This window comes from Schistocerca gregaria, chromosome 7 (assembly GCF_023897955.1).
Source record: "Schistocerca gregaria isolate iqSchGreg1 chromosome 7, iqSchGreg1.2, whole genome shotgun sequence".
NCBI classification, from domain to species: domain Eukaryota; kingdom Metazoa; phylum Arthropoda; class Insecta; order Orthoptera; family Acrididae; genus Schistocerca; species Schistocerca gregaria.
Genome location: NC_064926.1, coordinates 77,217,115 through 77,244,905, shown reverse-complemented (window position 1 = coordinate 77,244,905; position 27,791 = coordinate 77,217,115). Strand labels below are relative to the sequence as shown.

Genomic DNA, 27,791 nt, shown 5'->3' with positions numbered 1-27,791 from the left:
TGATGCACAGGGTTTTGTTAAAACTGACTGCAAGAAAAGAACAATGCTGTGCTGTGAAAATGTGTGGTTTAGTTTTGTTTCTCACAGTCAATTTTAGCTATGACATAAAGACATTTAAACCATTATAAAATTGTTTCTTCTATATTCTTTCTAATTATGTATAATTTTAAACAAACTTTGTATATACGTAGGTTTGAACTTAAATAGTAGCAACACTGCTGTGGAGAAACTATGCATTGGAATTTGCTATTGTTGCTGATAGCACACATTAAGGACATACCTACCTTACCTCTGAGCAAATGGACTCGCCCGTCCCACGTCATCGGTGTACGGACAATCAAGGGAAACACAGTCATTTGTGAACAAGCGGTTTAATGTAATGGTGTCACTACATTTTCAAAACAGGAAGAGCAGAGTTGGATCAAGATTGACTGTGCCAGAGGTCGCACAGAACGACAGTGTCATAAATATCTTCAAGAGGTGTGCGGGGAATCGGCATTGCCATACAGAACAGTGGCACATTGGGTACAAGCCTTCAACGAAGGTCAGCAAACTGTGGCAGACATGCATTGGGCAGGCCATCCTAGCGTCTCTGAAGAAGTGCATGCTGTTGCCGCTTTAGTGGACAAGAAATGGATGTGTTGCGATGCTGGTCAGACGCATGTGGAGCGCTATGAGTACGAAGGAGAGGCTTTCTTACACCATATCGTAACACTGGATGAGATATGGGCCACATCCTAGGAGCCAAAACTGAAATGTCAGTCCTACGAATGGTGTCAGTACGGGTCGCCGCCAAAGTCTAAAGTGCGTCAGAGCCCCAGTATGGTTATTCTCGTGTACGACTGTGATGGTGTTATCCTAGCGCATTATGTTCCTCCACTGCATCCCATCATTGCACAGTATTACTGTTCATTTTTGGAGCATCACCTGCAACCAGCTTTGTGAAAGAAGCGGTGACATTTTCTGCGTAACCCACCCATCATTTGCATGAAAATGTGTGGGTACATACAGTGCAAGCTGTGGCTGCTCTTTCCAGTCGATGGGACTGGGAAGTACTGTACCATCCACCATACTCCCCAGATTTCAGTCCTTGTGACTTTTATTTGATTCCAAAGATGAAGGAACCACTTCGTGGCATTCGCTTCTGAACTGTTCCAGAGATTCGACATGCAAAAGACAGCTCCATTCGCACCATCAACAGAACAGGCCCTGCCAACAGTATACTATGCCTTCCACATCACTGGCAACGGGTTCTACACAACACTGGTGACTACTTTGAAGGGCAGTAAAAGGTGCAAACATGTAACTCTTTTGTATCAGTTGTGAATAAATAGTTGCCACTATTTAAGAGGCAACAATGTGCTGTTTCATTTTATTCTACACATTCGTAGATTAAAACCGTGCAAAGTATTGTTACTGAAGTTACTATCTATACAGATCCAGCACCTGCCGAGGTCTCTCTCATGGCCCGTACACCAATGATCCTAACGGATTTACCCATTAATTTTAAGTGACTTCAAATTTCCAATAAAGGTTTCTTTTGCAACAACAGTAAACACGGCTCAAAAGTCAGAGGGAGGGGGAGGAAGAGGAAGTGGACAGAGGGGAGGGGGGGGGGGTGGACATGGAGAAGGGGTGGGAGGAGATGGACATGAACATGGACAAGGACAAGGAGAAGGAGAAGAGGAAAATGACTGAGAGCGGGAGCAGGAGGTGATGCACAGAGAGAGGAGGAGGAGGAGGAGGAGGAGATGGAGATGAAGATGGACAAAAAGAGGGAGTAGGAGGAGATGGGGTGGGGGAGAGAGAGAGAGAGAGAGAGAGAGAGAGAGAGAGAGAGAGAGAGAGATATGGGGGAGATTAGGACATACATCTGATTCCCATACATATTTAGCTGTTGTGAAGCATTGCCAGGTTTGCTTGCTAGTTATTCCCATTTCTGTATACTTATGGCCCAATACCATTCCTATAAGTTACTATTATATCTCATGTTTTCACCCCATTAAGAATGACATGTTGAGTACAATTTGCTAAAAAGTTCTGAACCCAGTTGCAAAGGTGCTCTGATATTTGTCAGCTCATAGTTTGCTCACAAGGCAACAGTGTGGAACTGTATCGAATGCCTCGAATGCCTTCCCTAAGCAGAATATGGCATAATCTTGGGCGTTCTCATTTACTTCACTCTCTTGAATGGCCAGTGACCAATTTTCACAAGACTGTTGTGTACAGAATTCATTTTGATCTGACAGATGAGATTCTTGTGCTCTATAATAGTCATACTGCATGAGCATAAAGCATGTCACAGAAACAACAACCAATTTGGGAGTGGCAGGCGGGGGAGGGGGTGATAATATGAATTTTGGTAGATCAAACTTCAGGATAGTTCAGTCGTCCACACCAGTTGCTGGATCATGTCATGGTTTTCTGGGCAAACGGAAAGTGAGTTCATCATGTGGCCTGCAAAGGTTTGTAATTAGAAGCCTGGAAATAACTATATGGGCTGTGCTGAAAAGCTCATGAAACACAGTTGCTCACCTGAATCCTCGAAGAAAACTGACATGCTATGAGACTGGTATCTCTGTGCTTGAGAGCTATTGGTCAGTGAATAGGCACCAGTGTGCTATCATGTTGATATCAGTGTCTGATTAAAACAAACCATGGATGGAATAATGACAGTATTCTGAAAAGGATGAATTGCTACTCACCATATAGTGGAAATGTTGACACAGACAGGCCCACCAAAAAAAATTGATAAACATGTAAGCTTTTGGCCAAAAGGTCTTCTTCTGAATTAGGCATCAGAGACACACACACACGCGCACACACACACACACACACACACACACACACACACACACACACACACATTTATGCAAATGCTATTCAAGATTTTATGTGCAGTGTTTATCCGCGCAAAATTACCGCATGCTTCCTGTGATCGTTGATATTACTATGTATACGTGTGGTGTCTGTTCTGTCAGACGTGTCCACTTGCATCAAGTGGGAAATACAGGTTCAAGTTCCAGTCCAGCATAAATTTTCACCTCTTATTGTTAAATTTATTCAATGCCCAATTGCGGCCGATGTCTTTGTTTCTCTTAAAAAGATACACGTGTGTTCATATATGCCAGTGAGAGATGTTTTCAGCTTACACAGTAATATGCAATCTTCTTGTTTGTATCGCAAGCAGCAGAACATCTTCTGTATCTGTTATTATGAGAATGACTTGAGGGAAATACAAAAAAAAGTCCAGTGTAAACTACTTCTTATGATATGTTTTACAAACAGTTTTCTTGTTTTTAGTTGTCTGTGGAACACCAATGATACATTGTGGGAATTTACACTCAGTTAACAGGCCAGACGTAGTGCAATCAGTTGGTCTTTTCGTATCTTTGTAACACATAAATACCAATGTGTGGAAGCCTGCAACGCACCATACTTTCTGTAGTAGTTTAGTTAGCTTTTCATAGGCAACTCCCTTGAAGGACTTCAGTGCACTGTGTTTGTGACACTATAAGTAATCTAAATTAAAGACTTGAGATTCATCCCTATAACTGGGATGTAACTCTGTATTTACAGTGAATTTTAAATTGTGATACTGTAGCAAAAAGTTGGTACTTTCCATTTGATAAATTTAGCTTTATTGCTTAAAAAATAATTTTTGCTTCTCTTGATTTTGTTTTAGTTGGAAAAAGTTTTTTGTTTAAATTTTTGATTGAATATGTGTGCTTTATTGCACTTTCATAAATCATGATTTCTCAATTTCAGTTGCAGGATCTTTCCTAGATACAAGTTTTGATGGGTCACACAGATTTCTTTTCTTCTTATATGTCGCAGTTTAGTTTATAGTCTTCAACTTCCTATTGTTTTATATTCTGTTGTTTTGATAGCTTTTGTGTTTGACATTTTCCTTATTTTGTAGCACCTGTTTTTGTTTGCTTCTGAATGCAGGACACTAATTTCAGAATGAAGAATTGCTGCTTTTGTGTGCCAGTTAGTTCTTCTAGACAAAATTGGGCTTTCTCTTCCTCATATGTGTAACAGATATTCTGTCAACAGGTATTAAAATTATGCATTATTATTTTCAAAAGAAAACATTTTGAAATCTAACACAATCATATAAAGACTTACAAATTATTTTATAATAATAATAATAATAATAATAATAATAATAATAATATAGAAGCAAGAAATATGAAGCTTATCCAAGTATAGGATGATTTATAATTTTTTTATGCAGTTTTATTAAGCCTTATTTCCACCAACATTGTATGTACATACATAAATAGCCACAACCACTAGAGGGGAAATTTTCAAATTTTGACATTTTATTTAGTGATGGCTCTAAGTATTAACATCATTAGTTACATTGTTCACTAGAATTGTTATTGTGCTGTTTTTCCCCCGTATAAAAATCATATCTGTAGCACCGGAACTTCAGCAGCAGTACCAATCTTGAGGATACCGTAAGTTATCAAAGGAAATCATTCACCAGAGATAAAAATTGTCAAGGCCCCAAAGTATATTTTTGAAAATGGTAGTGTGTTCTAGAATGGGATGTTTAAACCCCTTCATCTGTATCTGTTTATCTGTGAAGTTTCAAAAAAATTGAAGTAAATTTGGATTTATACTTTTAAACTTCTTTTGCTGACAGTTTTGAGTTATGACATTAATGCGTGGCGCTGTCAATATGCCATCTAGAGGGACACATGTATATGTGATTTAGTGTGTGTGTGTGTGTGTGTGTGTGTGTGTGTGTGTGTGTGTGTGTGTGTGTGTGTGTGTGAGAGAGAGAGAGAGAGAGAGAGAGAGAGAGAGAGAGAGAGAGAGAGAGATGAGTAAAACTGTAAAACCAGAAGTTATATGGATACATAATGTGAATAGATAAAAAATCTACTCAAAAATTGGTTGCAGGAGAAAAAACATAAAAGATCGAGCTTTTGGAATCAGTGGCTTCTTCGTCTGGCAGAAAAGTTTAAGGGGAAGGCAGAGGGATGAAGGAAAGGACTGGTGAGGTTAAAAAATGGGAAGAGCTACAGAAACGTCTCAGTTTTGCTGATCAGGAAAGGCTTAGTGGACAGGATGAGAAGAAAAGACAGATTGCACCAGACAAGATATAGGAACCTCAGATATTAAAGGTGGGGTGCATTGGGCTAGTCTTAAATGACAACAGTCGCAGGTTATGAGGTCTAGGGTAGAGAAACGGTTGCAGAGGGAGGAAAGGGTCTGACCAGGGTATTGTGAAGATGGGGAGAGTAACAAAAAGCTATTATGGCTGGGGGGAGGGGGGGTCAATATAGCAAACATAATGGACCTCATTTCAGGACATGATTTGAGGAAGTTATAGCCCTGTCACAGTAGCTGATCAATACATTTATGTCCAGTGTAGTACTACGGTTCTCATAAGTTTGATCAGCAATACCAAATTTAGATGTAATGGCCTGGAAATCCACATTTGATCTAGGCTGGTGGGATAATCACACACAGTTAATGTTGCGGTTAACATCAGTTGATCATACAACTCGCAGCAGAAGAGATTGAAGATTGTTTTCTTTTCCAAATGGGATCCACTACATTTCATACAGTTGTTTGGAAGTATATGCAGGGTGGCACATGAGATGTGTTACCATTTTGTTTATTGTCAATACAATCTGAAAGGAACATACACTACAATGAAGAGCTGTCCATGGAGATTTGTTCTAACTCCACCGTTTCGTTTCCTAACTTCCTTCAAACAAACACTGAAGTTAGTCATTACCCTACAGCACATGTCTTCCGTAATTTCACTGCAGCCTTGAAGAATAAGTCTTCTGAGCTCCATTAAATCACGTGGACATTTCAGGAAAATTTTTTCCTTTAGGTACCCCCAAAGAAAAATGTCACATGGATTGAGGCCTGAACTATTGGGGGGGGGGGAGCGGGGCAATTTTGTCCGTCATTGAAGTTACCTGGAAACCTGAGTGAAATGATACGCATGTCGAAATGCTCGTATAAAAACTCCAACACAGTGTTTGCAGTATGTGGCCTTGCTTCATCTTGCATGAACCACTGCATGTTGAAGGGCAAGGTCTGTGGAATGAAGCTATTGCGAAGAATGCTCAAATAACGCTCGCTGTTCAGTTTCTTCAAAGAAAAAGGGTCCAATAAGTCCATGACTGGAAATTGCTGTCCGCACTGTAATCATTGGAGCATAATTTTGTCATTCATGAAGCACTTGTGGGTTTTCAGTGGCCCAAAAGTGTACATTTTGTTTGTTAACCACACCGTCTAAATGAAAATGCGCCTCGTCTGAAAACCAAATGGTGCTGCGAGTTTTTTCCCTATCTTCCGCCCACTGAGCAAACGGTAGTCTCTGCTGCTTGTGTTCTTCAGTGAGCTTCTGTGCACAGGTCATTGTATGGGTACTCATGGAGGTCACTCTTAAGCATGTGTTGAATAGAACGTCTGGATATTCCCAGTTGCACTGCTGCCTTTCTACATGATTTCCTGGGACTTCTCTGTACAACAACTCGTACTGCTTCAATATTCTCCGGCGAACAAGCAGGCTTTGGCCGAGGTCACTTCACTTCCAATACTGTTCCTTCCTGTACAAATTTATCGTACAACCTGTGGATGATCTTCTTGCAAGGGACCCATCGTGTGTTAAACTGTTGTAACTCATTTGTTTTTCCAAGCTCTGCTGGTACTGCTGTAGAGATAGAGATCCCAGCCGGATATCTAATGTGCCACCCTGTAATTGGTAATTACAAATTTGGGAATTGATTACATGCCATGCTTGCTGTATATCTCTGATTTTATTTGTGTTGGATAATTGGGGCACCATTAGTCAGGAAAGTGTACTTTGTCCTGTTGTTTGGAGAGGTCTCTCAGAAGCAACAGATAGTGAATCTAAATAATTTTTGATGAATGCAGTGTGCACAATGTAAAATCGAGAAAGAGTTTAAATTTGTTGTAGGCTCTGATTATTATTTCAGTCAGTTATTTATTGATATTAATATTTGTAAAAAAAAAAAAAAAAAAAAAAACCCTCTGTGGATGAATTTTATAACATTGTTCTAGAATGAAAGCATGTGAAAATTATATCACTTGCTTACGGGAAGTGTTGTGTTTGGTAAAGTAATGTGAAGATATTCTATTTCGCCAACCATTCTGTGGAAAATTTCTAATGGTTGCTGAATGGTTGTGACACCTAATACATTTCACAGCTGTTTTAAGTTGAAGAATCTTTCTGACAAGTTTATGTGGATGTGCAAGAAAAAAAAAGAGGGTATGTGCGAATCACTTTGAATGGACATTTTGGTTTCATGATATTTTGTTTCTTGTTCCTGAGGAAGTAGTATTTAGTTTCAGCAGCTTGCAGTATTGTAACTGTTGTCTGACGATTGATATAAACTTATGTTCATTTTATAACAGATAGAGCATGTTTGATATCGTTAATTGACAGATCATATAAGTATTTTACTGTGTCTTTTGGAAGAGTAATTATGAATCTTACAACTTGTACCTTTGCTTCTGCAGTTTTTTTATAAATCACTGTAGCCGGCAATGGGGGAAGAGGTTTTATTAGATCATATCTGCACAGTTTGATAAAACTAGCATGCTTTGAGTTTCTTGCCTGTCTTAATGTTATACACTATTACATAATCTGTTTTTTCTTTTAGTTCATCTGCAGATGAAATGCACTAACAAAGCACAAATGGGTGCTGAACACAATGTATGTAAACATTGACATGTAAGGAACTGTGAGTTTCTGTCTATTTCGTGTTTCTCTGATTGTGAAATGTCATCTTGAGCCTGATCTCTCTGTCGTGGTTACTGGACTGGACTTGTGCTTGCTTTCTGATGTGTAGTGTAGTGTGTAACATGTTCCATAAGTGCAATATGTAGATGCTTCTGAGCTTTTCAAAATAAATCTTCAACGTTTTCTTCTTGTTTAACTTAAAATTCTTTTTAACTTGAAAATTAATTCTCAACTATTCAGCAACACACAACTTAAAAAAATTACGGAATTGTTAGAACATTAAAAAGAATGATGAGCGAATTTATGAATCGAGCAGATTTGTGAAATTAGCAGATTTGTGAATTACGTATCCTGCGCAGTGGACCGAAATCGTTGGTGTGCATTTCTCGCTCGCCTCCCTTCCCCTTCCCTTCCCCTCCCCTAATGATTTTGCATATTTTTACTTTTCCAACTCATATTGTTTTATATGAATTGTTAAATGTGTGCTGCAGAGTAACCTGACAGAATATAATGGTCAGTTTTTACATTCAGTCTTTTCTAGTGTAAGGTTTGAGAGTACTACACCCAAAAATGGGGCTACATAAGAGTACTGTGTGGAATGAAGACTTTACTGTCTTGCTTAATATAACTTAACAAGTAGCATGGTAGCTTTGAAAAATACTGATATGAGCCAGACATTTATTGGATCCAGTCGCTCATCTGATTAGTGTTTACATTCCCATGACCTAGTCAGCTCGAGTGGGCATTTTTAATTGGGGAGGCATATCCAACTGGCAAAAGACCAGCTTAATCCTAAATTCCATTCTACTTCTAAACCTGGGAAACAAAACACACAGACAATACAGTTCACAGGCATAAAACATAAATGGCTTTCCACTCTTAAGCACAGTGTAATAATAATAATAATAATAATAATAATAATAATAATAATATGATGGTAGAAATGATATCTGATCACAGAAATAAAATAACTACAGCCCCTATTCCTAAAACAAATAACATCAGGGTAGACAAGTTGCTAAGCAGTTACAAACGTCAGTGTGGTTATTAAATTATTTCTCCTGTCAGTCTACGAAGAGAGAAAAAGAGAGATTGTATTCAAACGAAGGAGGCAAACCAGTAGTGTTCTACAATTTCCTTCGTTACTTCACCTTTCTCCTCCTAATAAGAGATACCAATGGATCTGTTGCCATTTTAGTTGTCCAAACACCAACCTGTCGCTCAGTGCCTATTTTTAATGGTACTTGCTGCCTACGTTGTGATCTATCTTGCCTCCAGTGAATATACATTTTTCAGCTCATCTGTGTTCACTGCTGTAGTTATTCTTTCTCCTGTTTCTCAAAATTCTATCATTATTTTAAACATTTAATGTCACACTAGAGGTTGTGTGTTGTTGATATGGTTGTGAACTCTAGAAGTTTTCTTATACTTCCTTCTTTTTTAATTGTAATGTAATTGTGGAGCAGTTTTTGACAAAGTAACATACAGCTAGAGAACACAAATAGTAAAAACATCTAACAGCTTGGAAACCAGCAGCTTATTAGCAGTCACTGATGGAAAAGTGAATAGCTCTCATGTTTTAGGAATCAAGAGGTTTGTTTGGCCACAGGAAAAGCAAGGGGGCATGTAAATGTATCAAGATTACTCTAGATTCAGAGATACTGCAGAAACAGAACGATATAAAGGAACCTCATAATTCACAAAATTTGAGATTGTTTACTATTTAATGTGACTTTTAATCTGCTGCAATATTTCAGATGAGTAGATGTTGCATTCATCTTAATGTTCATTAGAGAAACCCATACAACTACACTAACTATTTTCAGGTAATGTAATTTCATTATTTTATGCCAGGTGAAATATATATATATATATATATATATATATATATATATATATATAATAGAAAGAAACTTCCACATGGGAAAAATATATTAAAAACAAAGATTCCAAGACTTAACAAGCGGGAAAGCGCCGGCAGACAGGCACATGAACAAAACACACAAACACACACACGGAATTACTAGCTTTCGCAACCGATGGTTGCTTCTTCAGGAAGGAGAGGGAAAGACGAAAGGATGTGGGTTTTAAGCGAGAGGGTAAGGAGTCATTCCAATCGGGAGCGGAAAGACTTCCCTTAGGGGAAAAAATGGACAGGTGTACACTCGCGCGCGCGCACACACACATATCCATCCGCACATACACAGACACAAGCAGACATGTCTGTTTGTTTCTGTGTATGTGCGGATAGATATGTATGTGTGTGTGTGTGTGTGTGTGTGTGTGTGTGTGTGTGTGTGTGTGTGTGTGTGTGTGTGTGTGTACACCTGTCCATTTTTTCCCCTAAGGGAAGTCTTTCCGCTCCCGGAATTGGAATGACTCCTTACCCTCTCCCTTAAAACCCACGTCCTTTCGTCTTTCCCTCTCCTTCCTGAAGAAGCAACCATCGGTTGCGAAAGCTAGTAATTCTGTGTGTGTGTTTGTGTGTTTTGTTCATGTGCCGGTCTGCCGGCGCTTTCCCGTTTGGTAAGTCTTGGAATCATATATATTTTCCTTGTGTAAATCTAATGTAATATGGTATGAATTATTTTAAGTTTGTGTGGAAATTTTTTAAATGTGATATGACATGCTAAGGCAGACAAATTTGTTCTCATTAAAGACATAAACTTCTGCTTACTGACTGGCAGTAGGTGCACACAAAAAGGTATCAGAAGCACTGAGAAGTAAGTTTTGGAACAAAATGTTCCTCCATCCATTTGAAGGGAGAAAAATGTTGAGGGAATGAAGTTTATTCAAGAATCCAGTAACAAAAGTCTTCCGGATAGTGGGCAGAGGAGGATAGGTGCAAGACAGACTGAGGATCTGGTAAACTGTCCTTCATATGTGGTGTTTGGCATTTTTTCACTTAATTCCTGAATATTTTTCATTCTTTGAACCAATACCTTTACATTTCTGTTTTCAAGAACCCATGGTCTTGAAAGCTGGCTTTTGTGCCACTTTCTATGTATGCCTATGTCTGTTGCCATTTGGTAAGTAAGTTCCCTAACTTCATGATAGCACAGTTCATTAAAAGAAAGGTACTTTTCATACTTAGATAACAAACAGGAAATGTGATTGCTTGCTGTGGTTGCACATCTGATGTTTTTATTTCGTCTAAAGGCAAAGATCTTCACTTACCTGAATGAATGAATGAGGGTCTGAAATAAATTAGACTGGACTGAGATGATTTTTTTTGAATGTGCTGATGTTGGGTTAAGTTTATACTTTCAAATTTTTTATTTTCTTCTTGTAATTTGCTTGAATCAAATTGCTAGGCTGATCGGCTTTTATAATTGGTTTCTTATAATACAAAAAGAATTTTGTGTAGCTGTAGATATTTATTTGTATTTAATAGTCTGGAAAATCAGATCAGATGGTTAGTAATCTAAAATATTGCAAAGGTGGATTATCAGTCAATCCAACTTTTAAAAAAAAATTCATATTTTATCTTCGTATCATTAACTTCGATGTAGAGGACAAATATTGTAAGAGATCAATGTACTTTACCTCCAAATCACTTGGGTACCTGTAACTTTTTAGTTATAGATTTGCTTTTCAAGGATTTTTTTTCTATGTCATTACACTACTATGTATTTTATATCTATCACTTCTTGCCACCACTTCTGGATAAATGTCTCCTCGAGAATTTTCTGTGCATAATGCTTTTCATTTGTATGCATTGAAGTTGGTCTTCCTTGTCCTGTAAACTCACTTATCCAGCTTCCATTAGATTGTATCCTTGATCTTTCCTTGTCTCTTGAAATCCAGCAAAGACCATCCTCGGTTCAACTTACCATCAATTTGTTGGGCTCCGTATCTTGCTGATCTTCAATTCATTTTCATAACAGTTATAATGCGTCTTTAACTCCAATGTGTTCTCTGCCAAGTTTGTTTGTTTTCCTGTCTCTCCTGATTATTCTTGGCCCTCATTTCTCCATTGCTTACAGAGTAATTCCCCTGTTTTGGATGCTTTTCACGTAACTATATGTCTCACTTCTCAGGAACATTGGAAGATTGGTTGTGAAAACCCTATCTATGGCTCATATTTATTTTTCTGTTTATTTCTTACTGTCCATCTAGTCATTGTTGTCAGCTTCCTTAATTACAAAAAATTGTCAACTGGTTCTGTCACCTTTTTTGTTAGCTTGTGCCATTTGCATATCAGTAGATGTATGACTTTAGTCTCATGGTAACCAATTTGTAGGTCTCCTTTCAACCTTGCTGTGTCAAGTTCTTCCAGTCATTGTCGAGTCTCATCTGCGTAATGGCCAACCAGTATGTGATCAAAATGAAGGTTGTTCAGATATGTTTTATTAACATGTATTCTTTCCTGTTTCCCAATGTAACAATTTATTCTTAAATATTGAGCCACTGACCATTTTAACTCATCATATGGGATGACTACCCAACAAATGCTTGTTTCTCTTCTGTTTTCTTCATGGTACTGTTGTTTCCCATTGTTTTTCTCACTGAGATTTAATTGTATGTTCTCATGTCCTCTTGAAGAAATGTTTGAGTAGTAATGCTTAAATCAGCATGTGTTATTTTGATCCCTTTATTGTCTGCTCAAAATCTTCACCTTCACTTTTGTAGTTACATGTGAGAGTTTCTTTTCTTTTGTTCTCTTTGTATGTGATGAGAATTAATCAGGTATTTCCATTTTTAAATAAATTCTTATAATCTACATTTCTGGCTTCCTACCTTTTGACATGGATGGTATACAGTTTTGCATACATATTTAGTTAAAAACTGGAGTATGACTATCGCATCCTGTACCATTGATTTATTATTTGATGAAATGAAGTAAATTTCATTTTTAATTCCCTTTTATTCTTTCCAAATCTAATTGCTATTTGGTATCTTCCAGAAGAATATGTTAAAGACAAAATGTTATCATCACCAAATTTTACTAACATGTGACATCTGTCATTTTTGCTGTCATACTGAAAAAAGTTCTTACTGAAGAAGCATTATTTTCACATTAAAATTCCCCATTCACAACTTGTAGAGGAAATTGCTGTCATTTATCAGTTTCTGTAGATTCTCATAGAGGTTTTTTTTTTTACATTCTGTCAGTATGGGCTTTAATGATTCCTGTGCCATATCTTTTATTGATTTTTAAAACAGTTATGGCTGTTATCAGAGATTCTTTCTATGTCTGTAATATTGTGTTTAATCTTCTTGTTCACAGTATATCTGTGTGTGAGATTGCACCATGCTCTGTTCATCTGTAGTAAAGCATACGACATGGTATTAGTCAAGATGTGGCCACATGAGTTTGCAGTGTGTGTGTGTGTGTGTGTGTGTGTGTGTGTGTGTGTGTGTGTGTGTACTTTTTCTGGAAAAAGATGGATCAAATGGCTCTGAGCACTATGGGACTCAACTGCTGTGGTCACCAGTCCCCTAGAACTTAGAATTACTTAAACCTAACTAACCTAAGGACATCACACACATCCATGCCCGAGGCAGGATTCGAACCTGCGACCGTAGCATTCGCACGGTTCTGGACTGCGTGCCTAGAATCGTGAAACCACCGCGGCCGGCCTGGAAAAAGAGCTAGTGATTGAAATCTAGTGTGAATGTTGTTTTATGTCATGTGGTCCTATACTCAGTGTTGATCTCCTATGGCTGAGTGGTTGCCTTTTCCTAATTTTACATACTGACCTGATTTTAATTTTGATTTTCATAACATTTTTGCTAAATGTTCTATACCCCATTTTGAGCTTTCATAATACCACTAACCTTTGTGCAGTCCATTGAGTTCCTCATTTCCCAGTCTCAAAAAAGTAGTTGAAGCAGTTGAATTTCCAAGGCCCATGCAATTGTTAATACAGCCAAACTTTCTGTAACAAAGGGCTGGTGTAGAAGAAGCTGGGTGTGAGCCCCATGGCCTGAAGTCTTTGTCTGGAGCTCCCCCAGTCTGTAACTCCCAATGTTCTTTGATGTGTGCCAGAATATGAATGTCTTAGAAACTTGCACCATTAGTAGGGCCTGCGCTAGTTAGCTACGGTCCTAGGGATTCAGGGATACAGGAGATCAGTGCTAACCTCAGCAGAGCTGCAGTCACACCATTCTCTGCCAAGACTTGAGTGCTTCTCAGTGTCAGAGCCTGGAATCAGCATAATGTGTCCGCCTGCTGATCACATACCAGCAGAGCCTGGTGATCTCCAATCGGTAGCATCATGTAACTGGCAGTCTGTCTTTGTCATCGCATGTAGTATGTTTTGTTGGTAGGCTGTCAACAGTGCAGGTTGGTAAGCATCTCATCTGTACTTGTTCCATGTAAAGCAGAACATCAAGAATTTCGTTTGGAATGCAAAAATAAAATGTATTTCAGCTGTAAGATTGTCTTGGTGACATTTTTAGTTGCCAAGCTTAAACTGTTGTGACTGAGCTTTGAACTCGGCCTCTTATTTTTGCTACCCTGAAATTCTGCCACTTGAAAACATCACCAGTTTTCCCTATTGATAAGGATCTTTCCAACTACTCCAATATGATAATTCATCGTCATCTTGCTGCCCCCCCCCCCCCCCCCCATGCGCTTCTGCATCCCTACTTCTTTGTTTGAAATGCAGGAAAAGTGTTGATGTAGTATGGCCAAAAATTTCCACACTTTACATATAAAGGGAACTGTTTCATTTAGTACTTGTAGAATAGATTATATTCTGATTTGAATTGTGGCTCTAGGAATTTGTCATACTAAATTTTAAATTTTATGCATTCCAACAGTGAATCGGAATACCAGCGAGGTACAAGTGCGGGTGGTCTCAGTAATGACGAGATGGACCCAACTAGTTCATTTGCACTTGTCATCAATGGCCACTCATTGGTACATGCTCTGCATCCACAAATGGAGGCACTGTTCTTAGAAGTAGCAAGTGCTTGTAAGTATTTGGTTATACTGAAAATTTTGACTTAAAATCTGATTTTTGCATTAATGAATCTGTTAGGTCACTCATTGGCACATCAGTCACTGAATTAATAGTCTGGCGATGAAAGTATGAGAGATTCAGTCAATTATTTGTGTTTCGGAGGTAAGTGTCGCTTTAGGGCAGGAGGATAAGGAACAATTTAGAAATCTGAACAAACACAAAACTGTATTATGTGAATTTCATCACAATGAGTCATAAGAATATAAAAAATAAAATGCTCCGTACACTGCAGTGGAGGTAATGCCATACTAAAAAAGCAGACAAATGAATTGGTAACATTTCTGCCATTAGCTGTAATCACTGAGTACCAGTGTTAGAGAGCAAAATAGTCACAGTCAAATTTTGTGTGACTGTGCTGTCTGCCTAAAGAATATTAAAAGCATATAACTTTGCACTGTATGAGAACTTGCTTATAATTTGCTACTGCTATTTTATTGTGTTATTAGTAGTATCGTTTATTTGTTCTCTATCTTAGCTATTTTATCACTGTATTTTCTTATTGTACAAGGTGAATTAAAATGGTAGCGAGGAATTCCAGAACAGTGTTATTGATAAGAAAAGGTACATGTAAGTTAATTTCAACTTTCTTCCAGAAGTGGGCTGTGGGTCTAAAATTGAGCGTTTATTATAGGAAAATATGTTGGAATTAATGCTGATAACTTTACAGTACTTATTTGAAACAATCTTCATGTCAGCGTGTGATGTCGTGCAAGCATATGTGGATCTTACCCCCCGTACCTTCCTCACTCTTCTTCCATTTTCTGTGCCCCAACTTTGAATATTCCATTCCGTTCCCGAATAATGTTGTGGGTCACATGTATGTATTGCAACATGAATGTGTATGAAGCATGTTCAGAAAGTAAGTTACTGTGTTCATAATGAGCTTTGGCTTTTTGTTTATTTGACGGTTGGCGGCACTGAGTAGTAATGGGTGGGTTCCTAACCAAAGCAAGTATTTCAGGAACACTGTAGTACATAAACTCATGTTATAGTGTCCAGATGACAGTAACAAATCCCACTAAGTGTGAGCCATGTGTGGCAGTCGGCTTCCAGCTCGCAGAAGGAATAACACCAACTGTTTTTTTTTTAATTAGAATGGTTTATAGTAAAGGTGCTATGAATGGAATGCCTGTATTTGAGTGTTCGCTTAGCATGAACAAAACTGTGTCTGGTGGTTTCAATATAACAAAATTGTTTTATTGTGGTAACTGCATCTGCTGAACATATTGGACAAGCAGTTACTTCCCAAGTGGAGTCTAAATCGAAAAGTTAACTAGCAGGTGAAACGTTCTGAATATGCATATAACAAAAGGAAGAATCGAGTCAAAAATGGTCGCTAACACTGTATCCCAGATTGACAGACATAATCATAGAACGTAAATACATGGAACTAACAAAATCATATAAAAATATATATGCTAAAGAATAAAAAATTAGAGAATGTAAAAATGTATTACAAAACATAGCACCCCTGGTGGCTGGCACAGAAGCTGTGTGACAGCTGTGACTCATTTACCGTCCCAGAGCACACACTCAACGCTGCCCCGCTGGATACAATAACATTGTTAGCTGGTGGGAACTTTGTAGCATGTGCTGCCCCTGTATCCCCTCCAGATTATCATCTTTTCTTCTCCCTGAAGGCATGCATGACTGGAATTAAACTGTTACCAGACAAGCGGATGCAGAAAGGTTCTGAAATGGGAGGAGGGGCTGGCAGGAGATTTCTTCAAGGAGGGCACAAAGAAGCTTGTACCACAGCTCATCACATGCATAGAACTGGCTGGTGGTGATGTGGAGAAATAGTCAACAAGTGTATCAACACTTACCCATAAATTTTTCCATGTACATTTTTCTACTACATAAGTTTCTGAGCATGCCTTGTATTAAGAACTGGTTCAGTATACGAAGGCTTTTTATATGCCTCACAAACAGTAGTGAAGGAGATACCAATATGGCAATTTGCTAGGCTGTGCAACAGTTCCTTCTCACTGTCTGTATCTTCGGGGGGATGATATTTTCCGTATTTTGGCGAACAGCAATAGGGAAGAGTGCTTACATAGAACCAAACATTGATTATGTTACATCTGCAACACACTTGTCAAATTGCAGGTATCTAAGGTGAGCTTGACTAATGCTGTAATACTGAAAAGTATGGGGAGCTGCAATATTACCTGTACTGCACACAACTGCTACTTTGAGCTTGATCTTCTGGAAGTACCGGGCACCAGCAGAAAATTGCGATGACGGTCATGGTTCTCAGTAGGTACAGGCAGTGAATGGTGATAGTACAAAGAGAAGAGAAATACCATTGACTTGATATACTATGTAAGTGCTCAATTTTTTATATAAATTACATGCCCTAGAAGTAAAGTTCTTGCAGTCTCCTTTTTAGGACTTTAATTATGGTGTCCTAGTATATAGATCATCACAGTGGACTATGGGCTGTCAGTTACCAGTACACAGATCTTCTTCAGTGTTTTCATTGACTTGCAGATTGAGGGAAAATTTCTTTGCAATAAAAAAGTAAATAGACATTATTCTGCACCTACCTAGGCATGCAGTTTAAGGTACTTTGTTATAGCCATTCAGCAATTGAGCAGCTATGTAAAGCATAACACCTAGGGAATTAGAATGCAAAAGCAATTATTCACCCATTAGCAGTGAAGTCAGCAGCTGCAACAGGCTCCAGCTGTGTTTTGCTTTCGCATCACCTGAAGGTGGAGCAGCTTCTGTGGCAACGTTGGAACAGCAACTCGGGCCAAGAGCTTTGTTCTCCCTACCTGGTGCACTGGTAGGGGCTTATCTTGCCTCCTTCGGATTTCGTTTACTTCACATTCCTTTCTATATGTAGTTGCCTATATTTCATTACTTGTCCTAAATCTGCTTCTTAGCAGATGTCATTTGCTCCAGTCCCAGCAATACATTGCTTCCCAAATGCATCAACAAAATGTATAAGGTGGAATTTTTTGTGACTGAAAGGTGGCCTTGTGCTCTCCAGTGGGCATCCAGGCAGAGAAACTATACAGTATGCTCTCTCCAGCTTGTATCACATGGGGACTCCAGAACTCTTATCTTCAACTTGCCACCTTCTCCATTTGCCACTCACCCTCTCTACCACATTGGAGAGAGAAAGTTGTTTGCTTAATACTCACATAAAGAGTGTACATTTTGCCAGCTAAGTGCTTCTCTTCATCACGCTTTTATTCAAAATTTACTATTGGCTTCATATTTTAGTAATTTATTTTGAAATTAAAAATTGAAAGGTTTGTTTACAACCACGATTGTTAGTAATGAGACAAGTAGGTTTGTCCTCTACTGTGTCTTCTGTGTTATGCTCTTGTACCCAAAATGCAATTTGTTTTACAAGAGTAACAAATGCATTTTTGCTGTAAAGTGTAATACCTGCCCAAATATTGTCACTAAACATGACACAACGTAGTGAAAGCTTTGGGTGAAGGAAGCCAGGGAGATGCTCTATTCCTTGACATGCGAAAAGCATTTGACTCAGTACCACATCTACACTTATTTTCAAAAGTGTGATCATGTTGAGTGATGATGATGATGATGATGATGAGTCCCATACTCCGTTTACCGAGCGTAGGGGAGCGACGCGGGAGACCCGCGCCGCCATACTAGGCAAGGTCCTAGTGGAGGTGGTTTGCCATTGCCTTCCTCCGACCGTAATGGGGATGATTGATGATGATGATGAAGACGACACAAACACCCAGTCATCACGAGGCAGGTGAAAAATCCCTGACCCCGCCGGGAATCGAACCCGGGACCCCGTGCTCGGGAAGCGAGAACGCTACCGCGAGACCACGAGCTCAGGTGAAATTTATGACTGGATTGAGTACTTCTTGGGGGAGGAAGCAGCATGTTATCTCTGATAGTGTCGTCGTCGGATGTAGAAGTAACTTTTGGTGTGCCCCAGGGAAGTGTGTTGGGACCCTTGCTGTTCATGTTGTATATTAATGATCTTGCAGACAATATTAACAGAAATACCAGATGATGCAGTTATCTGTAATGAACTACTATCTGAAAGAAGCTGTCAGATCGTGATAAGATTTCAAAGTGATGAAAAATTGGCAACTTGCTTTAAATGTTCAGAATGTAAATTTGTGCACTTCACAAAACAAAAAAACAAAGTATTTATGATTAATGTCAGTGAGTCATTGTTGGAATCAGCTGACTCATACAAATACAATTTGTACTGATGCAAAATGGAATGGTCACATAGGTTCAGTTGGTGTAAAGCAGGTGGTTGACTTCGGTTTATTAGTAGATTGCTTACAAATCACATGTGCAACTGGTTCTAGAGTATTTCTGAAGTGTGTGGGAACCGTACCAGATAGTACTAACCAGGACTAATGGGGGATATTGAATGTATACAGAGAAGGGTAGCACAAATGGAGGAGTGTTACGGAGATGCTGAAGGAACTGAACTGGAAGACTCTTCAAGATAGATATAACTATCCTGAGAAAGTCTATTAACAAAGTTTCAAGAACTGGCTTTAAATGATTACTGGAGAAACATGCTACTATCCCCTACATATTGTTCACATAGGGATTCTAAGGATAACATTAGAATAATTACTGCATGCACAGAGGCATTCAATCAATCATTCTTCCCACACTTCATACATGAATGGGAAGGGAGGAAGCCCTAATAACAGGTACAATGGGATGTGCCCTCTGCATTGGACCTCACGGTGGTTTGCAGAGTAGATGTAGATGTAAAATATTCTTGTGTACAGTATTTTCTGCAGCTTGCAGATGATGATATGTAGGTGACAGGGCCATCCCAGTCAGAGGTTAATTCATCAGTAAAGAATGCCGAGATAGAAAACCAAAGGAAAGTGATGGTTTCTTGAAAGAGCTGTCTATAAAAACCACATGCTCCTAACAATCACTGTACACATATTGCAAAGGATGGCCAAGATTGCATTGACTTTCATGTAGGGTAAGAAATAGAGTCCAGTGATTTACTTCATGTGGGTTGTGCACCATCCTGGAACTTTGTGCAGGTTTTACTCAGTGTCTTGTTCAATACATTCTTCCAGTTCAGATGTACAAACTGAATGCAAAGGGCCATAGAACTCATGTCTTCCATCATCAAATCCTATCTTTCATTAAATACAAAAATGACTGCAACAGTTTTAAGATTTAGATGATAACTGTTTGGCGAACTGCATGTGATGTCTAATGTATCCCACTGCTATTTCCATTTTCATGCCCAGAATGTTGAAACCTGCTCTGTATGCACACAATATGAATACAGAACAGTTGTGAACTTGTACTTGATTCACTGCCTACAAAGGCAACTACAACAAGTAAGTGTGTGTGTGTGTGTGTGTGTGTGAGAGAGAGAGAGAGAGAGAGAGAGAGAGAGAGAGAGAGAGAGAATACTGATTTTGTTGTCGGTTGTGGTAGGTATCTGTTTCAAGAAATAATTTGTGATAAGCTTCCTAATTAACAACTGTGTAGTGACAATATTTACTGTACTCCACACAGATAAGGCTCATGTTATTACTGTTAAGCTGTTGCCACTTCTGTCCAGCTTAAGACTTACTTTTTGTGCACTATATTTGCTTGCCTGTTGTGTGCAGCTATCTCACGGTGATCTATTTTTTGTCGGTTCCTAATTGAAAGAAAATGGGATACATTTGAAAACATTGCGTTAACAATTTTCATAATAAATACTTAGCTGTGTTCAGCAGCTTTTTATCTGTTAAATGAAACAGTAATGTGTTTCAGTTTGTGAAACAATTGTTGTTTCATGAAAATCATTCTCCGAGAATTTTTTTACAAATTTAAATAGAGATTCTGTGCAGTGTGCATAGCTTGTGTTTTTTGTTGTTGTTGGGAATACACATTTTGCAAGCCTCCTGAAAAGAAAGTATACATCAAGACACCATGGGAGCAAAGAAGATATCAGTTGTCTATTTTGGTACATCTGAGATTAATTAAAGAGTTTAAGGACCACAGAGAGTTACTCAGGTGATTGATAGTGATCAAGACTTAATATACTGAAGTACTAGTTGAAATAAAAGATTTTAAACAGAAAGCAGGTGGAACAGCATAGACAATTTAAAGGAACTAAAACCACAAAATACCTTGAGACAGCTAATGCAAAAGAATCAGTTGTGCTTCTAAGTGGTACTGATTTAGAAAACTGATAATAGAATAATTCTCTTGCTTTTAAATAATAAACATATATAACAATTAATGTTTTCCATAAAAATATTCTAATGGTGTGCATGATGGTGAAAATAACAATAGAAAGCATAGGTAAAAATACTTAGCTATAACTCTTATTAACTGTAGAACCTGCTGAAAACAGTATGGATGATAGATGCATAGCTCATTTTCAACTGTCTCACTTGACTGTAGTATGAGAACGGTTTTTCTTGCATGTGTACTGTAACTAAATCTTGTGCCTAAAGTTAGATTTTGTATGGTTCTAAGTCTGTTCAGGAAGAGCTGATTATCTTTTGTAATGAGCAGTTTTTTTTTGTTTTTTTTCATCAGTCTACTGACTGGTTTGATGCGGCCCGCCATGAATTCCTTTCCTGTGCTAACCTCTTCATCTTAGAGTAGCACTTGCAACCTACGTCCTCAATTATTTGCTTGGCATATTCCAATCTCTGTCTTCCTCCACAGTTTTTGCCCTCTACAGCTCCCTCTAGTACCATGGAAGTCATTCCCTCATGTCTTAGCAGATGTCCTACCATCCTGTCCCTTCTCCTTATCCGTGTTTTCCACATATTCCTTTCCTCTCCGATTCTGCGTAGAACCTCCTCATTCCTTACCTTATCGGTCCACCTAATTTTCAAAATTCGTCTATAGCACCACATCTCAAATGCTTAGATTCTCTTCTGTTCCGGTTTTCCCACAGTCCATGTTTCACTACCATACAATGCTGTACTCCAGACGTACATCCTCAGAAATTTCATCCTCAAATAAAGGCCGGTATTTGATATTAGTAGACTTCTCTTGGTCAGAAATGCCTTTTTTGCCATAGCGAGTCTGCTTTTGATGTCCTCCTTGCTCCGTCCATCATTGGTTATTTGACTGTCTAGGTAGCAGAATTCCTTAACTTCACTGACTTCGTGACCATCAATCCTGATGTTAAGTTTCTCGCTGTTCTCATTTCTACTACTTCTCATTACCTTCTTCTTTCTCCGATTCACTCTTAAACCATACTGTGTACACATTAGACTGTTCATTCCGTTCAGCAGATCATTTAATTCTTCTTCACTTTCACTCAGGATAGCAATGTCGTCAGCGAATCGTATCATTGATATCCTTTCACCTTGTATTTTAATTCCACTCCTGGCCCTTTCTTTTATTTCCATCATTGCATCCTCGATGTACAGATTGAAGAGTAGGGGTGAAAGGCTACAGCCTTGTCTTACTCCCTTCTTAATACGAGCACTTCGTTCTTGATCGTCCACTCTTATTATTCCCTCTTGGTTGTTGTACATGTTGTATATGACCTGTCTCTCCATATAGCTTACCCCTACTTTTTTCAGAATCTTGAACAGCTTGCACCATTTTATGTTGTCGAACGCTTTTTCCAGGTTGACAAATCCTATGAACGTGTCTTGATTTTTCTTTAGCCTTGCTTCCATTATTAGCCGTAACGTCAGAATTGCCTCTCTCGTGCCTTTACTTTTCCTAAAGCCAAACTGATCGTCACCTAGCGCATTCTCAATTTTCTTTTCCATTCTTCTGTATATTATTCTTGTAAGCAGCTTCGATGCATGAGCTGTCAAGCTGATTGTACGATAATTCTCGCACTTGTCAGCTCGTGCCGTCTTTGGAATTGTGTGGATGATGCTTTTCCGAAAGTCAGATGGTATGTCGCCAGACTCATATATTCTACACACCAACGTGAATAGTCGTTTTGTTGCCACTTCCCCTAATGATTTTAGAAATTCTGATGGAATGTTATCTATCCCTTCTGCCTTATTTGACCGTAAGTCCTCCAAAGCTCTTTTAAAATCCGATTCTAATACAGGATCCCCTATCTCTTCTAAATCGACTCCTGTTTCTTCTTCTAACACATCAGACAAATCTTCATCCTCATAGAGGCTTTCAATGTATTCTTTCCACCTGTCTGCTCTCTCCTCTGCATTTAACAGGGGAATTCCCGTTGCACTCTTAATGTTACCACCGTTGCTTTTAATGTCACCAAAGGTTGTTTTGACTTTCCTGTATGCTGAGCCTGTCCTTCCGACAATCGTATCTTTTTTGATGTCTTCACATTTTTCCTGCAGCCATTTCGTCTTAGCTTCCCTGCACTTCCTATTTATTTCATTCCTCAGCAACTTGTATTTCTGTCTTCCTGATTTTCCCGGAACATGTTTGTACTTCCTCCTTTCATGAATCAGCTGAAGTATTTCTTCTGTTACCCATGGTTTCTTCGCAGCTATCTTCTTTGTACCTATGTTTTCCTTCCCGTCTTCTGTGATGGCCCTTCTTAGAGACGTCCATTCCTCTTCAACTGTGTTGCCTTCTGCGCTATTCCTTATTGTTGTATCTATAGCGTTAGAGAACTTCAAACGTATCTCGTCATTCCTTAGCACTTCCGTATCCCACTTAATAGTGTATTGATTCTTCCTGACTAATGTCTTGAACTTCAGCCTGCTCTTCATCACTACTATATTGCGGTCTGGGTCTATGTCTGCTCCTGGGTATGCCTTACAATCCAGTATCTGATTTCGGAATCTCTGTCTGACCATGATGTAATGTAATTGAAATCTTCGCGTATCTCCAGGCCTTTTCTAAGTATACCTCCTCATCTTGTGATTCTTGAACAGGGTATTCGCTATTACTAGCTGAAACTTGTTACACAACTCGATTAGTCTTTCTCCTCTTTCATTCCTTGTCCTAAGCCCATATTCTCATGTAAGCTTTTCTTCTACTCCTTCCCCTACAACTGCATTCCAGTCGCCCATGACTATTAGATTTTCGTCCCCCTTTACATACTGCATTACCCTTTCAATATCCTCATACACTTTCTCTATCTGTTCATCTTCAGCTTGTGACGTCGGCATGTATACCTGAACTATCGTTGTCGGTGATGGTCTGCTGTCGATTCTGATTAGAACAACCCGGTCACTGAACTGTTCACAGTAACACACCCTCTGCCCTACCTTCCTATTCATAATGAATCATACACCTGTTGTACCACTTTCTGCTGCTGTTGATATTACCCGATACTCATCTGACCAGAAATCCTTGTCTTACTGCCACTTCACTTCACTGACCCCTACTATATCTAGATTGAGCCTTTGCATTTCCCTTTTCAGATTTGGTAGTTTTCCTACCACGTTGAAGCTTCTGACATTCCACGCCCCGACTCGTAGAACGTTATCCTTTCGTTGATTATTCAATCTTTTTCTCATGGTAACCTCCCCCTTGGCAGTCACCTCCCGGAGATCCGAATGGGGGACTATTCCGGAATCTTTTGCCAATGGAGAGATCATCATGACACTTCTTCAACTACAGGCCACATGTCCTGTGGATACACATTATGTGTCTTTAATGCAGTGGTTTCCATTGCCTTCTGCATCCTCATGTCGTTGATCATTGCTGATTCTTCCGCCTTTAGGGGCAATTTCCCACCCCTAGGACAAAAGAGTGCCCCGAACCTCTATCCGCTCCTCCGCCCTCTTTGACAATACCGTTGGTAGAATGAGGCTGACTTCTTATGCCGGAAGTCTTCGGCGGCCAATGCTGATTATTTATCAAAATTTAGGCAGTGGCGGGGATCGACCCCGGGACCAAAGACGTTTTTGATTATGAATCAAAGATGCTGCCCCTAGACCACGGGTACTGATAATAGAAAAAGTTATTCTGAGAATACAGAACCTACAATAAGACTTTTGCTTATAGTTCAATTGGCATTGACTTTTATCATCTTGACTTAGTGAATATGACACTTTTGATAACTGTGTCTTACAGAATGAATAAATGCAAGAGAAAGATAAGGTAAGGGCCTACAAGGAAGATGCTGTTAGGTTTGTGAAAGAGATACGCAGATCTGAAGGACAAAGGAAAAGGATTATCTTTCCCGAAAGAGTGAGGGCTTGATAATATAAGGGACAGTCAAATAAAAATGAAGCAGATGGAAAAAAATTAGGTAACTTTTTATTATTCAAAAAGTAATCACCATAACTGTTAATGCATTTATCCAATTATCAAGCAAGACGATCAGTTCCTTTACAGAAAAATACCTGTGTTTGGTTACAGAACCATGATTGTTACCAGGTGTGCACCTCTTCGTGTGAAGCAAATTCTCTGCCATGAATGTCTTTCTTCAGGGCTTCAAAAATATGGAAATCGCATGGAGAGAGATTGGGACTGTATGGAGGATATGTAAGAGCTGCCCATCAAAGCTTCTGTAGTGTATTTGCAAAAACCTGGACAACACGTGGGCGGGCATTATCCTGAGACAAAATGCCGCCTTCTGTCAGCATTCCTCGATGTTTGGATTATGCTGCAGAAGTTTTGCTAATAAGCCCTTACATGTCCAACCTACAGCCCCGATCTCTCTCCATGCGATTTCCATATTTTTGGAGAACTGAAGAAAGTCCTTTGTGGACATCAATTTGCTCTGAATTAAGAGCTGCACACCTGGGTACAATCGTGCTTCCGTAGGCAACTGCAAACATTTTTTCATTAAGGCATTGACTTGTCTTATCTAACAAATAGATAGCTGACTGTCTTATCTTGCAGGTGGATAAATCTGTTAACAGTTATGATGATTACTATTGAAATAATTAGCAGTTCACTTACTTTTTTCCCATTTGACTGCGCGTTACATGCAGGGTGTCCAAAATAAAACCGGTATGCCACATGCCCGAGATTAAGTAACAATGAACTAACTCAAAAGACTAGATAATAGTAACATTAAAAACATGTAGTTACTGTTTATGAAAGAAGCTGGAAGTGGTGGCCGTGGGTATCCAGGTATCGCTGACTTTGTGTGACGATGTTACCATCAACAATCTGTAATTTGATTTTTAGTGTGCCCTATAAGGGAAAATCACATGATGTTAAGTCTGGTGCTTTGGAAAAAGAGGTCTCGATTGGAAAGTTTGTCTTCAGGGAAGATGTTGGTGGTGAGGGCCGTACTTCGGTTGGATGTGTGAGCTGTTGGCTTCTCTTGTTGGAACACTGCATATGGCTTCTCTGCATATGTTAATTGTGCATAGAAACAGTCAAAGATATGTAGTTATGTGATACTGTTTAAGGTGTAATTTAAAAATATGGAGCCAATAATGCAAATGCTGGACAATGCACACCAAACACCCATCTTCTACGAGTGGAGAGGCTCTTTGTGCAGAATATGAGAGTTGCCTTATAAAATAAAAGGAGTCCTAGTAAACGTTAGCAATATTGATGTTAACAGCCAGTAATGAATTTACTCTTGTTGTTGTTGTTCTTCCCCCCCCCCCCCCCCCCCCTCTCTGCTCCTCCCCCACCTCTCTCTCTGCTCCCCCCCCCCCCCCCCCTTTTGATCTTCAAATTTCAGCTTTTGCACCACCACTTACATGATAGGCTTTTAATTTCATATATGTACAAGATACACCAACCTGCTGTGATAACTTCCTTATAGACTTGCGGGGACTTCTTGTAATGTCTGTGGCAATTCTATCTATAGTTTCAAGGGTCCTCACTGCAGTTTGTCTATTCCTCTGCATGTTCTGAATGGATCCTGCCTCCTACCAGGATGCTTTGCTTAAAAATTTCTTTACATTCCTATGGAACCTGTCTTTATGTAATACTTCACAATATCAACTCGCTGTTGTAAAGCAGACTGCCCCATTTCTGTAACAACATTATGAGCTTCTCACAACAACTGATGCACGAACACACAGCTGCACTCAGCTTTCCGATAAAATGCAATGTAGCTAACTTTTAATAAAATTTTGCCACTTAACAAGCAATTCAACTGAAGATGATTGACCAGTATGTGAGGTGTACTGGTTTTATGTGGGACACCCTGTACTATTTTAGAATAATGTTGTATGCATAACTTGTGATTGGCTTCAGGTTTACTATTGAAGACATTTTTATACCAGAGCATATATTTATTTGCACAGTTTTAACTGATAAACAATTATGTTTGTCATTACTTCTTGTTTCTTGTAGGTAAATCTGTCATCTGTTGTCGAGTGACTCCACTCCAAAAGGCAATGGTGGTAGAGTTAATAAAGAAAAGCAAAAGTGCCGTAACTCTCGCTATTGGTGATGGTGCCAATGATGTATCTATGATAAAAGGTAAAACTAAGATTGGTATGAATATTTCTAAGGAGATGTTACTGTAAGGGGCGATCTAAACGTTTCTTTTAAAGACTGTATAGTTCAGAATCAGTATTCCCATCTTGCAAAATCGCAGAGGGAATTGATGTGATCATCACACATATGCGCCAGGTTGAAGAGACCTGTGTCCTGCTGCTTCAAATTGTACTACATTGCATAAATGCTGCAGCAGCGCCCTCAAATGGAAGGTTTTTGATCGCCCCTTGTATGTGTAGACACCGTATTCTAAGACAACATAAATTATTGTATGGATTTATTGAACTGTTAATACTACCTCTCCCTGTTATCACAGTTTTAAGTTTTTGAATGTCCCACAGTAATCTGTGGTAGTTGTTGTTGACTGGGAAGACCAGTCATTAAGGAAACATATTTATTTTATTTTATTATGTTATCTGGGGCAGCAAGTCTACCTGCATTAAGTGGTAATACCCTAGATCTTTGGTGGTGAACAAGGCCAGTCTCTCTCTCTCTCTCTCTCTCTCTCTCTCTCTCTCTCTCTCTCTCTCTCTCTCTCTCTCTCTCTCTCTCTCTCTCTCACCCCCCCTCCTTCTACCAAATTGATGATGCCTTCAAGCTGCAGGACATATCCTATCAACCGATCGCTTCTTTTAGTAAAGCTGATCTGTAAATTTTTCCTTTGTATTGGTTATGTGGCTTACCCACACTAATGATGGAGGAACTAAAATAGAAGATGATAAAAGAAGGAATTCAGCATTATGAAATTGTTATTTGAAGAAGATTAAGCC

At 39.0% G+C, this 27,791-nt stretch overlaps 1 protein-coding gene across 1 annotated transcript in view; it reads left to right on the top strand.

The window, feature by feature from the left end:
• The window catches only part of LOC126281290 (phospholipid-transporting ATPase ID), a 1,237,896-nt gene that overhangs the window by 1,167,996 nt on the left and 42,109 nt on the right, over nucleotides 1-27,791 (top strand). Inside the window, 2 exon segments of the mRNA XM_049980113.1 lie at nucleotides 14,510-14,664; nucleotides 26,875-27,003. Of these exon segments, the coding sequence (XP_049836070.1) occupies nucleotides 14,510-14,664; nucleotides 26,875-27,003 (284 nt within the window).